A 14,157-nucleotide genomic window follows, 5' to 3' on the forward strand; every position below is an offset into this window, starting at 1 on the left:
GGTTTGCACAACATAATACAGGCCGGCGCAGTCTGTACATTACCATTGATAGGGAGAGTGAGAGAGGGAGAGATGAGTGCTGAATCAGTGAAACTGCATGACAGCCAAAGAGAGGGTGGGAGGAGTGAACCACAGGATAGAGGGAAGGGAAAAATACCAGCAAGGGTATCCTCCCGGGTGGCGCAGTGGTCTAGGGCACTGCATCGCAGTGCTAGCTGCGCCACAAGAGTCTCTGGGTTCGCGCCCAGGCTCTGTCGCAGCCGGCCGCAACCGGGAGGTCCGTGGGGCGACGCACAATTGGCATAGCGTCGTCCGGGTTAGGGAGGGTTTGGCCGGTAGGGATATCCTTGTCTCAGTATGTAAAATGTAATGAAATGTAATAAAATGTATGCACTCTACTGTAAGTCGCTCTGGATAAGAGCGTCTGCTAAATGACTTAAATGTAAGAAGTGTGATATCCTTTAAAAAAATAAAAAAAATAATAGTTCAATGTATCTTTGTGACGGACGGATCTACACATCGGTTTACCTATTATATAACGTTTCAATATCTGTAAATCTCAATCAAGATTCATTCACATAATTTCTAACCATTCAGTGAGGGTGGTGTGTTTTGGGATTTAATTACAGGGAAAGTTCAAAGGTTAAACATTCACGGTGAGTGTAGTTGGCCTAACACCTTGCTGCAGAACAGGAAGCCAAGGTAAGAATTTGAACCCATGATTTCTTATGGATTTCTGCTGCCATAGTGTTTGTTGGTATTGTTTACCTGATACCTCCCACTGGAGAACAAATAACAGGCGGGAATGACAGAATTAGAAGTCACTGTGGGGTGTGGGTACAAGGCAGCCAAATATATTTGCACTAGTCATACTGTAACACCAAGCTAGAGAGCTACTGTATCAAGAAACAGAATACTGTTAGTACAGGTGACTTTTCTAAATGTGGTTGATGCTGTTAAAATGATATTTTTAAATAATTTGTTATAATTTAATTCTGCCATCCTTTAGATGGAAGGGAGTTGGTGTTGCCGACTGTGTCCGCGTTGCAGTGTGTGGTGGTACCCTTGCAAACGAGCTGCCAGGACCTGGTGAGACAGCAGCAGAGGAAGAAGAAGGTTGATCATGTCTCTGTGGTGACTGTGATGTCCAACCCCGCGCTCCGTTCAGCAATGTCAGAGATACACAGAGACGGATCTGAACCGCTGTTTCACCAGCACAAACCTCAGGTCTGACGACCCTGACCCTTGACGACCCTGACCCTCAAGTCTGACGGCCCTCACCCTCAGGTCTGACGACCCGGACTCTCAGGTCTGAATACAACAGGTGCAATTTCAAAAATTGGTTGTGCATCAGCAGTTTTTCACTTGCTTATGTCAGTCACTCAATTAGCCATGCCATCTTCAAAATTTTAGATTGGTAGTTAGTCTTGCCAGCTATCTAAACTTGTAGTTTCAGTAGTTCTCTATTATGATTCATTTTTGTTCTATCTCCCATAGCTCATTAGTACACCCTAGTGGTTAAATATATATGTATCTATTGTAGATCCTAGGATAAAACAATGACATTTATTTTTATTTTTTTATTTAACCAGGTAGGCAAATTGAGAACACGTTCTCATTTACAATTGCGACCTGGCCAAGATAAAGCAAAGCAGTTCGACACATACAACAACACATAGTTACACATGGAGTAAAACAAACATACAGTCAATAATACAGTGAAAATAAGTCTATATACAATATGAGCAAGTGAGGTGAGATAAGGGAGGTGAAGGCAAACAAGATATATATATATAAATAAATAAAAAATATATATAAAAAGGCCATGGTGGCGAATAATGTGGAACAAATAAATGCAATCAAAGGATACCTTACAACCTACAATGAACAACTGTGAAGCTGGCACTATTTAAGATTTTAAAACATAACACTACCAAACAATATCAAAGTTTATGTCATTAATTTATTTTAATTTTAATTTATGGCAACCATAGACTAAAATACTAATTCTGGTGTGTGGAATATAGTGAGTGACGGTTCTGCTTGGCACTTGTTCTCAACAGGCAACCAGTCTCACAAGGGGAACTTTAAAAAAAAATTTAACTAGTCAAGTCAGGCAAGAACAAATTCTTATTTTCAATGACAGCCCAGAAACAGTGAGTTAAATGCCTTGTTCAGGGACAGAAAGACTGTTTTTTTTTTTTTACCTTTTCAGCTCTGGGATTTGATCTTGCAACCTTTCAGTTACCTAATCCAATGCTCTAACCACTAGGCTACCTACCACCCAGTTGAAGACGGAGACTGTAAAGTCCAGGCACTGCTTTGTTCTGAGTGTTTGCAGTGCTAGTGTTTTTAGTTCATCTCACATATCATGTGGCCAGTATGATAGAGCAAGAAAACGTTCTTAGAACAGACAATGACAACATGACAATAACAGCAGCTGTAGATGATGTAATGAAAATTGGGGGGGGGGGGGTTGGTAATGGAGGACATCAGGTGGATCCACATCTGGGTTTTGGGCAGAACCCCTAGGTCCTGGAGAACAGGTAGTGGAGGACATCAGGTGGATCCACATCTGGGTTTTGGGCAGAACCCCTAGGTCCTGGAGAACAGGTAGTGGAGGACATCAGGTGGATCCACATCTGGGTTTTGGGCAGAACCCCTAGGTCCTGGAGAACAGGAGCAGAGTTAAAGGGAACAGGGTAGGAAACAGAGACATAAACAAGCAAACACACAGGTTACACTTTACTGGGAGAAAATTGGATGGATTAGGGCAGTGGTATAAATGGGAGATATGTACTTTTCAACACTTTACAAATGGTAGAGCCTACTTCAAGCACTCTCTCTGTGTCTGTCTAGCAAAGACACCTAGTTAAGGGCATTTGGAATTACCATAATTGCTTACACCTATCAATTTGAGTGATCAGGTGTAACTTATAGCTAGATACCTCAATATGATAGACATATAACTAAACCAGCGGAGGCTGCTGAGGGAAGGACGGCTCATAATAATGGCTGGAATGGAGTCAATGGAATGGCGTCAACATGGAAACCATGGAAACCAAGTGTTTGATGTGTTTTATTCAACATTGAAACCACGTGTTTGATACCACTCCATTTACGCCATTGCAGACATTATTATGAGCCATCCTCCCCTCAGCAGCCTCCACTGAACTATATGTATAGCTAGCAACACGTAGATGACTAACTAGCTAGATGGGAAATGTTTTTTTGAAAAATTGTTGTACGTATGTAGTTAAATCCATCCAGTTTTCTAATTAAGCAATAAGGCAATATACCACGGCTAAGGGCTGTTCTTACGCACAACGCATCGCAGAGTGCCTGAACACAGCCCTTAGCCATGGTATATTGGCCATTAAATTGGCCATTAACCACAAACCCCAGAGGTACTTTTTTGCAATTATAAACTGGTTACCAACGTAATTAGAGCAGTTATAATACATGTTTTGTCATACCCGTCTGATATACCACGGCTGTCAGCATTCAGGGCTCTAACCACTCAGTTTATAATAAGAGTTAACATTACCCTGAATTGTGAATTTCTCTGAATGTTGCGCCTCTTGTCGAGATCCGTGATGCCTTCATAGTACTTTGCCTGGATGGAAAGATTTAAAAAAAATCTCCTCGAGGGATGTCATTGAAGTGTAGGCAACATACAAACAGAAAGCTACAACAGCAGCTACAGTACGTATGATAGCTAGCAAACGTTAGCTAAACAAATCTGTCTGGCTAGCTAGCTGGCTGGCTAGCTGACTAGGCAGGCTGAGGTAAATAAGTACAGTAGCAACCGTTTGAGTCAAATCGTTTGAAATGCATTTTCTCATTAGAGTAGATCTGCGCTGATTGAAAAGACTGGATAGTTATATCCTATTCTAAAAATATCAATATGGATGAAGGAAAGGTGACGAGGGATAGTACAACTTGTGATATTTTAACTCAGTAGTGTAGAACGTGAGGTTGGCCTGTCTCCAACAATTTGGATAGTAGCCTTCATTGTGCTTTGAACCAGATATATTTTGATGATACACACAATCACAGTAGAAATAAGATTCCCATGATCTCACCCACATTGTTATGTTGAGGTGATTTCTGTCAGGCTTACCACTGTTGGATTGACACATTGGGGGGAGGGGGGGGGGGGGGGGGGGGTTCACAGAGGGGAAAAAAATGTCTTACATACCTGTGAGGTTCATTCACTTCGACCTTCCCTCAATGAAGAGTATTCTCCCGAGTCTGTAGGCAAGGATGGCTTTGGTGAGTAAATAAGGAGGTGGCCTTCTTTACTGCCATGGTGGTCAAACAGCTTAGTGGTCTGGTGGCATCTCTCTGTATGTCGATGTTGTGAAAGCTCTTTCTGATATTTCTTAATTTCTTTCTTTTCATTTTTTGGGGGGGGGATTTGTGTGTGTATTGTTTGGTATTACTGCACTGTTGGAGCTACAGTTGAAGTCGGAAGTTTACATACACCTTAGTCAAATACATTTAAACTCAGTTTTTCACAATTCCTGACATTTAATCCTAGTAAAAATTCCCTGTATTAGGTCAGGTAGGATCCCCACTTTATTTTAAGAACGTGAAATGTCAGAATAATAGTAGAGAAAGATTTATTTCATCTTTTATTTCTTTCATCACATTCCCAGTGGGTCAGAAGTTTACATACACACAATTAGAATTCGGTAGCATTGCCTTTAAATTGTTTAACTTGACCCTTTGTTCCAGATTTCCTCCGGAGAGACACGAAAGTACCAAGGGACTGAGCCTCTCTGTCCATTCTTCATTAATGAATGTGCGTACTATGAGAAGGGCATAGCTCTCTCCCTGGCAAGACAGAGAAGTGTGGGGATACCGTCCATCTGGTTGGAGAGTGAAATAGAACAGGAAAAGTGCGCCAGAAGAAAGAGGAGGAAGAGGAGATGAAGGACGAAGGCTATCAGTAGCTAATGGAATATGGAGAGGAGAGTGACTAACTAAAATGGACAATACAAATCAGAGCTAATTTCAAGTTCTTGATATAAACAGTAGATTGAAAACACACCTCAGGAATAAGGTTGTCATGTCAAGCGAGACACATTGTTCAAATGTTATGAACTTCAGAAATGTATAATAAAATCCTTTATTTAAAATGACAGCATTTGCTGATAAACGCTTCAATACACACAAACCTAGTATGACATCATCAGGTCACAATTCAACATTTTCCAAACTTGCTCGCTACTCCAGGATATCTCTTGGGAGAATAATAAAATACATTCACAATAGATTTACCGAAGCACATACATACCATATCATTTGCTATATGAACTACATTTGCCAGGCAGAAAATATGGTTAGAACCATTTCTTTTAAATATTGAAAAAAAAGAAGAATGGACATCATTTTGAAAAAAGCTCGACTCATCAGCTACTTTTTTAAGTCCACATTCTTTCATAAAATCTTACCTTTCATAACGCATATGTTTTCATGAAACATTGACTGCTGTCATATCATGTTTATAGACCTTATGGACACACAATTTAGATTAACATGTTTCCAAAGTACTCTATTCTTCTTGACGGTCAAGGGTTGATCAAGTTATTTGTCAGACATTAATCTTCACTTGCGAACAGTTAAATTGTACATTGTAGACTAAAATCAGATTAAATACCCAGACCTAAGAATAATGTATTCATTGCAAAGCATTTAAAAAATATGATCCAAAAAATAACTTGGATTCAAAAAAAAGGATCATTAACGTTTTTCACACGACCACATTAAATACATTCTTGACATAATAAATTAGTATTAACAGTTCACAGTTTAATCTTTGTATTTCTTTGAGATTATTAATACAAGACTGTGCCATAGCAGTGGCATTTGTAGGTGATTGTAAAAATGAATAAATTAAGTAAACCAAAAAGACATAAATAACAAAAAGTAACACTATGTAAATGAAACAAATCAAATGAACCACATCTAGTCAATAGTGAGCAATAGTCTACAACGGAATGTAACGTCACGTGTACAAAACAGAACCTTCGTAACAAAGTGACATTGGCCACTATGAACCTAGCTGTAATGTAGGGGTAATACATTCCTAAGAAGTTCTGCAGAATCTTACAAATCAATCAAAATAATACTCCTGATAAAAGACACAAAAAAAATTCTCTTAAAATCAACAAATTACATACAAAATATCCAACCAAAACAAACAATATGAAACGTTCTATAGATTGTCACTCAAAAGGAAATGTTTGTTGCTTATTTTTTCCGATTTGTCCTGGCGCTGTCCAGGTTCTTCTAAGGTCGAAATACATTTTGAAATACAGTACCAGTCAAAACTTTGGACACACCTACTCATTCAAGGGTTTTTCTTTATTTTTTACTATTTTCTACATTGTAGAATGATAGTGAAGACATCAAAACTATGAAATAACACATATGGAATCATGTAGTAACCAAAAAAGTGTTGAACAAATACAAATATATTTGATATTCTTCAAAGCAGCCACCCTTTGCCTTGGATGACAGCTTTGCACACTCTTGGCATTCTCTCAACCAGCTTCATGAGGTAGTCACCTGGAATGCATTTCAATTAACAGGTGTGCCTTAAAAGTTTATTTGAGGAATTTCTTTCCTTAATGCGTTTGAGCCAATCAGTTGTGTTGTGACAAGGTAGGGGTGGTATACAGAAGATAGCCCTATGTGGTAAAAGACCAAGTCCATATTATGGAAAGAACAGTTCAAATAAGCAAAGAGAAAGGACAGTCCATCATTACTTTAAGACATGAAGGTCAGTCAATCCGGTAAAATGTCAAGAAATTTGAACGTTTCTTTAAGTGCAGTCGCAAAAACCATCAAGCACTATGATGAACCTGGCTCTCATGAGTTCCACCACAGGAATGGATGACCCAGAATTACCTCTGCTACAGAGGATAAGTTAGTTACCAGCCTCAGAAATTGCAGCCCAAATAAATGCTTTACAGAGTTCAAGTAACAGATACATCTACACATCAACTGTTCAGAGACCATGTGAAACCTTCATGGTTGAATTGCTGCAAAGAAACCACTACTAAAGGACACCAATAAGAAGAAGAGACTTGCTTGGGCCAAGAAACACGAGCAATGGACATTAGACCGGTGGAAATCTGTCCTTTGGTCTGATGAGTCCAAATGTTTTTGGTTCCAAGCGCCATGTCTTTGTGAGACGCAGAGTAGGTCAACAGATGATCTCTGCATGTGTGGTTCCCACCGTGAAGCATGGAGGAGGAGGTGTTGTTCCCACCGTGAAGCATGGAGGAGGAGTTGTTCCCACCGTGAAGCATGGAGGAGGAGGTGTGGTTCCCACCGTGAAGCATGGAGGAGGTGTGGTTCCCACCGTGAAGCATGGAGGAGGAGGTGTGGTGGGGCTTTGCTGGTGACACTGTCTGTGATTAATTTTGAATTCAAGGCACACTTAACCAGCATGGCAAGCACAGCATTATGGAGTGACACGCCATCCCATCTGGTTTGCGCTTAGTAGGACTAGAATTCGTTTTTCAACCGTATAATGACCCAAAACACACCTCCAGGCTGTGTAAGGGCTATTTGACCAAGAAGGAGAGTGATGGAGTGCTGCATCAGATGACCTGGCCTCCACAATCACCTGACCTCAACCCAATTGACATGGTTTGGGATGAGTTGGACCGTAGAGTGAAGGAGGAGCAGCCAACAAGTGCTCAGCATATGTGGGAACTCCTTCAAGACTGTTTAAAAAGCATTCCAGGTGAAGCTGGTTGAGAGAATGCCAAGAGTGCGCAACGGTATCATCAAGGCAAAGGGTGGATACTTTGAAGAATCTAAAATAGAAAATATATTTTGATTTGTTTAACACTTTTTTGGTTACTACATGATTCCATATGTGTTATTTCATAGTTTTGATGGCTTCACTATTTTTCTACAATGTAGAATAAGAAAACCTTGGAATGAGTCGGTGTGACCAAACTTTTGACTGGTACTGTACTCAAATGTTTGGACTAAACTTCAATCGCCATAAACATATTTCTTACAGAACGGTTTGATTTTCCAAACATGGGCCAATAATATTTCTTGCTAGTGCATTTGAGAGTCGACTGAAAGCAGCTCTGACTGTGGCTGGTTACGGTTTGGAAAGTCTATTATATGCTTGTTGGTCTAACCAATGGTACATTTTGTTCTGGGTCACTCTGTTTCCCAATGTCAACTCCTCACCCCTACACTAGGCACTTTTATAGATCTGAAATGATTGGATAAGCAACTGTGTGAAAGCAATAGGGTGAACATCCCAGTAGCCTATCAGAGGGCAAAGATTAGCATTTTCTATATTCTTATTCAGTTATTTCAAGATCAACAAGTATCATGTGGTTGGAGTTACGGTTTTGATTTGGAAATGTGCCTATATAAAACAGATAGTCAGGCATCTGGTCTCTATGCTACCCTGTAGGCAGTCATGCGGTAGTAGTTCTGACTGTGGCTCCGTGCCGCCCACACCAGAAGAGCGGCAGCCATCATGTGCAGCGGGGACGAGATGAGGGCCAGGTAGAGAGACCAGCCCAGGGAGCCGTCCACCTTGTCTGGCAGCACAGAGACCCTGTGGAGGAGATCCATCCCTGCCAGGTAACAGCACACTGTGGCTAGAGTACACAGCCCTGCAGGGAGAGAAGGAGGAAGAGAGGGATGGGGGGGGGTCAGGCATATGCAATTGTTGTATATTTTTTTTAAGAAATCAAGGATGACTTTTTCCTTCAACTACTGTTGTATCAATGGTGAGTCTTAAAACATGATCTCAAGAAGGATAGCTGCATTTGTTTTTTTTCTCTTCACTTTTAGTTAACCAGGTAGGCCAGTTGAGAACAAGTTCTCATTTATAACTGCGACCTGGCCAAGATAAAGCAAAGCAGCGCGCCAAAAACAACAGAGTTACACAAACAAACGTACAGTCAATAACACCACAGAAAAATCTATGTACAGTGTTTGCAAATGTAGAAGAGTAGGGAGGTAGGCAATAAATAAATAGTCCATAGAGGTGAAATAATTACAACTTAGCATTAACACTGGAGTGATAGATGTGCAGATGATGATGTGCAAGCAGAGATACTGGAGTGCTGAAGAGCAAGAGGATAAATAATAATATGGGGACGAGGTAGTTGGGTGTGCTATTTACAGATTGGCTGCGTACAGCTTCAGTGATCGGTAAGCTGCTCTGACAGCTGATGCTTAAAGTTAGAGAGGGAGATAAGACTCCAGCTTCAGAGATTTTTGCAATTCGTTCCAGTCATTGGCAGCAGAGAACTGGAAGGAAAGGCGGCCAAAAGAAGTGTTGGCTTTGGGGATGACCAGCGAAATATACCTGCTGGAGCACATGCTACGGGTGGGTGTTGCTATGGTGACCAGTGAGCTGAGATAAGGCGGGGCTTTACATAGCAAAGACTTATAGATGACCTGGAGCCAGTGGGTTTGACGACAAATATGTAGTGAGGGCCAGCCAACGAGAGCATACAGGTCGCAGTAGTGGGTAGTATATGGGGCTTTGGTGACAAAACGGATGGCACTGTGATAGACTACATCCAGTTTGCTTAGTAGAGTGTTCTATTTTGTAAATGACAATCGCCGAAGTCAAGGATCGGTAGGATAGTCAGTTTTACGAGGGTATGTTTGGCAGCATGAGTGAAGGAGGATTTGTTGCAAAATAGGAAACCGATTCTAGATTTAAATTTTGGATTGGAGATGCTTGATGTGAGTCTGGAAGGAGCATTTACAGTCTAACCAGACACCTAGGCATTTGTAGTTGTCCACATATTCTAGGTCAGAACCGTCCAGAGTAGTGATGCTAGTTGGGCGGAGGGTGTGGGCAGCAATTGGTTGAAGAGCATGCACTTAGTTTAACTTGCATTTAAAAGCAGTTGGAGCCCACGGAAGGAGTGGTGTATGGCATTGAAGCTCGTTTGGAGGTTTGATAGCACAGTGTCCAAAGAAGGGCCAGAAGTATACAGAATGGTGTCATCTGCGTAAAGGTGGATCAGAGAATCACCAGCAGCAAGAGCGACATCATTGATATATACAGAGAAAAGAGTAGGCCCGAGAATTGAACCCTGTGGCACCCCCATAGAGACTGCCAGAGGTCCGGACAACAGGCCCTCCGATTTGACACACTTAACTCTATCTGAGAAGTAGTTGGTGAACCAGGCGAGGCAGCCATTTGAGAAGCCACGGCTATTGAGTCTGCCGATAAGAATGCGGTGATTGACAGAGTGGAAAGCTTTGGCCAGGTCGATGAAAACGGCTGCACAGTACTGTCTTTTATTGATGGCAGTTATGATATCGTTTAGGACCTTGAGCGTGAATGAGGTGCACCCATGACCAGCTCGGAAACCAGATTGCATAGTGGAGAAGGTATGGTGGGATTCGAAATGGTCAGTGATCTGTTTGTTAACTTGGCTTTCGAAGACTTTAGAAGGGCAGGGCAGGATAGATATCGGTTTGTAGCAGTTTGGGTCTAGAGTGTCTCCCGCTTTGAAGAGGGGAATGACCGCGGCAGCTTTCCAAACTTTGAGGATCTCAGACGATACGAAAGAGAAGTTGAATAGGCTAGTAATAGGGGTTGCAACAATTTCGGCGGATAATTTTAGAAAGAGAGGGTACAGATTGTCTAGTCCAGCTGATTTGTAGGGATCCAGATTTTGCAGCTCATCAGCTGTCTGGATTTGGGTGAAGGAGAAGCGGGGAGGGGCTTGGGCAAGTTACTGCAGGGAGTGCTGAGATGTTGGCCGGGGTAGGTGTAACCAGGTGGAAAGCATGGCCAGCCGTAGAAAAATGCTTATTGAAATTATTGATAATCGTAGATTTATCGGTGGTGACAGTGTTTCCTGTCCTCAGTGCAGTGGGCAGCTGGGAGGAGGTGCTCTTATTCTCCATGGACTTTACAGTGTCCCAAAACTTTTTGGAATTAGTGCCACAGGAAACAAATTTATGTTTGAAATAGATGATAATGAGTCAGTTATATGAATCAGCTGTGTAGTGCAAAGGCAAAAACCAAAACGTGCACAACAATGTCCCCAGGACTGAGTTTGGGAAACGCTGGACTAGTGGGAGAGCTATCGAATTCACTATTCCACTATAGTAGAACAAAGTTGTGGGCAATAGCCATGGTGCGTAGCACTGAAATGCCCTTCTGGAAACAATGAAGAAGGGTACAACTTATTATAAACTGGGTGGTTCAAGCCCTGAAATGCTGATTGGCTGACAGCTGTGGTATATCAGACCGTATACCACAGGTATGACAAAACATTTATTTGTAATTACATTGGTAACCAGTTTATAATAGCAATAAGGCACCTCTGGGTTTGTGGTATACGGCCAATATACCACGGCTAAGGCTCCGCGTTGCATCGTATCTAAGAACAGCCCTTAGCCATGGTATATTGGCCATATACCACACCCACATGGGCCTTATTGCTTAAGAAGAGAATGATAAGAACAATATAATGTTTAATAAATCCCTCACCAGCCAGTAGGTGGAGCATTCCTATGCCCAGGGTGGGGGTGAGACTGTGGCAGAGGCAGGCACAGAACCCTATCAAGCCTGCCAGCACCACCAGACCTAAGGAGATTATTGGCAGCAGGAACTGGCACCTCCACAGGTCTGCACACAGATAGGGATCCAAGTTAGAACTCAATAGGCAAGCAGTAAAAACTCTCACACACAATTCAGATAGAAAAGCATGAGCATCCAAGTGCATACAATGATACTGTGTCTATTAATGAATATCACAGATGCCAGGTATAAGTTATTCATGCATTGCATAATGCATATCACACAATGTGGGCATGACATTAATTACTGAAGTATAGGCATAAGACAGGGTGATCCAACTCCGGTTCTGGAGAGCTACAGGGTGATCCAACTCCGGTCCTGGAGAGCTACAGGGTGATCCAACTCCGGTCCTGGAGAGCTACCGGGTGAATCAATTGTGTTCATATTGTTGGAACAAAAGCCTGCACACCCCAATTGTTTCCCAGGCCTGGAGTTGGTGACCCTTGGCATAAGGCATTGAGCATGCATAGCATATCACAGAAGCTGGGTGGGGTAACAGATCAACACATTGCAATTTGCAAAATAAATGAATACAGGCTTACAGGTCCGCAGCATGTCCTCTCCACTGTTGTGGTTCCCTGGCCCTTTGTACTTTGGGGTAAACTGCTGTGTTAACGTGAAGCTAACACACTTCATCACCATCTTTGGATCTGAAACAGAGAAATTGAGAAAAAAAAGCATAAATCATGCCCTCACAAACCATGGATTGGATCGTCAAATTATTTTGAGGAAATCCGTGTTGACTGAGTTTATGGGAGGAGATTAGGTTGACCATACCTGACTCCTTGTACCAGTGGGTATGAGATGGTACCAGAACGCAGCGCCACCAGAGGCCTATGGTCCCGTTGAGACGGAAGAGCGTGTCGCTGTAGGTCTTCTCATCGAATTCCCCTTCCATGAATTCATCATGCAGCGACCGCAGTTCGGATACGTTGGCCTCGCCACGCACCGGGGGACTGGTGTACTGGTACCAGTGCTGCGTCCCAACCGCTACAGACAGGTACACCGTAGCCAGCACGCTGAGCACACAGCTGATAACCAAAGCCGTGGCATAACGGTTGTCAACCATTGTTTACCAACTGAGACAGGCGTCAAATAGGAGATTATAGCAAAGGCTTCGCTTCGCCTCTTCCCCTCTCTGATTATAGCTACCGGTGGCGATGGCCCTGTCACTGCGTGTTTTCCAATACCCGCGCCAAAGTATAGTAGGCTCAAGCAACGGCAGTAGGAAATATTGCGATGTAATATTATCCAATCCACTCAGAAATGGCAAAGATGTAGACTACATAAAACACCCCTTTACTAGCTGCCTTGTTCATACCCAACACTGTTTCAACACTGTAGGTGTCCCTGTCGCGCGCAGCCTAGATGCGCCATCTGTTCGCGTGTCCCACTTCTTACAAATCACTGCTGCATATGGTGGGTGGGTGGCCTGACGATGCGACAGATTATTTGGCTGCCCCGCCTGTTCTACAAGTACGAAACAAACACATTCTGTTATATCGTACTAAATGAGTAGTAGCAAATAATAAATGTGTCATTATTTTCTCTTGCCGGTATCGCCTACACTTGTTTCATGAGAAACAGCAGCTGCGAATTTAAGCTTGTTAGGAAAGATTGTAAACACATACATCCATGCGTTTTCCTTTTCCGGTAGGTGGCAATGGAATGCTGGGTATTATAGTTTTACTCATAGCTCGAAGATAGTGTTCTGAGTAGTGAGGCTAACGAAGCCGACTGTAGACTAAAGTCGACCCACCCCCGCATTTAACCCAACCCCGCTCAATCAGATAGGTGCGGGTCCCGTTTGCATTTTGTGTAAATTATTTAAATTCAAGTTTAAATCACACATTTTTAGGCCTAGACCTACACTTCTCTTCTTGAAAATGTCTAATTATCAGACTTATTGAATAAAATAGAATATCCTACTCCTATAGAGAAGGTAGGCCACGATACACATAACTATATGGAAATGAGATATGAACTGAATATATGTACTGAATATAATTATTTTAACCTGTAACCTTAACCAAAATATGACAAAATAAATTAAAACGTTTTTGTCTAGGAACTGATGCAGGTTGGTGTTGATTTTGCAGAGTGGGGATTTGAGTTTTAGGCCTGACTGCACCAATTAGTAGCCTACCGGTCCATTAGTGGCTGTGTGATGTGTCACTCATGACTTTATGAATATGCCTAGTAAACTCAATAGAGAACAGTTGCAAAGCACAACTGATTGTTATAATATCACCACTAACTTCTTGGTAAACCACTTTACATTCTTGAAGATGAACAATGGATTGCACAATGTAGTTTATTGAAATTTAAAAATTATGTTACTGTCCCAGCCACTTGGTGCCAGATGGACACCAGGTTGATAGCACCTGAACATCCCTTGAAGTCTTGTCATTCATTAACACCAATGACTCGTGACTTGACTTGGACTTGAGCGTTATGACTTGAACTGACTTGATACCCTCCCCAAGCCCAAATATTAAAAATGATGCTATTTAAAAAAGTGTACAGCGCATCAACTCTTCATTTAACGG

General features: G+C 42.0%; 1 protein-coding gene and 2 long non-coding RNA genes across 3 annotated transcripts; 1 reads left to right on the forward strand and 2 right to left on the reverse strand.

The window, feature by feature from the left end:
* Nucleotides 1-1,565: 1,565 nt before the first annotated feature.
* Nucleotides 1,566-3,638, reverse strand: LOC129865913 (uncharacterized). The gene is made up of 2 exons (XR_008761425.1): nt 3,548-3,638; nt 1,566-2,669 (listed from the first exon to the last, which is right to left on the reverse strand). It is a non-coding gene; the product is annotated as an uncharacterized LOC129865913 (long non-coding RNA).
* LOC129865914 (uncharacterized) lies at nt 3,615-5,147 on the forward strand. The gene is made up of 2 exons (XR_008761426.1): nt 3,615-3,705; nt 4,741-5,147. It is a non-coding gene; the product is annotated as an uncharacterized LOC129865914 (long non-coding RNA).
* On the reverse strand, nt 5,119-13,328 carry LOC129865911 (claudin domain-containing protein 1-like). The gene is made up of 4 exons (XM_055938995.1): nt 12,386-13,328; nt 12,151-12,258; nt 11,519-11,656; nt 5,119-8,663 (listed from the first exon to the last, which is right to left on the reverse strand). Exons 1-4 carry the CDS (start codon nt 12,675-12,677, stop codon nt 8,443-8,445), a joined length of 759 nt encoding a protein of 252 aa, XP_055794970.1. The 5' UTR covers nt 12,678-13,328; the 3' UTR covers nt 5,119-8,442.
* Between the last annotated feature and the right edge of the window lie 829 nt (nt 13,329-14,157).

This window comes from Salvelinus fontinalis, chromosome 11 (genome assembly GCF_029448725.1).
Source record: "Salvelinus fontinalis isolate EN_2023a chromosome 11, ASM2944872v1, whole genome shotgun sequence".
Taxonomy (NCBI): domain Eukaryota; kingdom Metazoa; phylum Chordata; class Actinopteri; order Salmoniformes; family Salmonidae; genus Salvelinus; species Salvelinus fontinalis.

Excerpts from the sequence above, each read along its gene's own strand:
- LOC129865911 (XM_055938995.1), bottom strand. The coding sequence starts at position 12,677 with ATGGTTGACAACCGTTATGCCACGGCTTTGGTTATCAGCTGTGTGCTC. Across the intron at positions 12,259-12,385 it reads CCACTGGTACAAGGAGTCAG|ATCCAAAGATGGTGATGAAG; the intron begins GTATGGTCAACC and ends TCTCTGTTTCAG. Across the intron at positions 11,657-12,150 it reads AGAGGACATGCTGCGGACCT|ACCTGTGGAGGTGCCAGTTC; the intron begins GTAAGCCTGTAT and ends ATCTGTGTGCAG.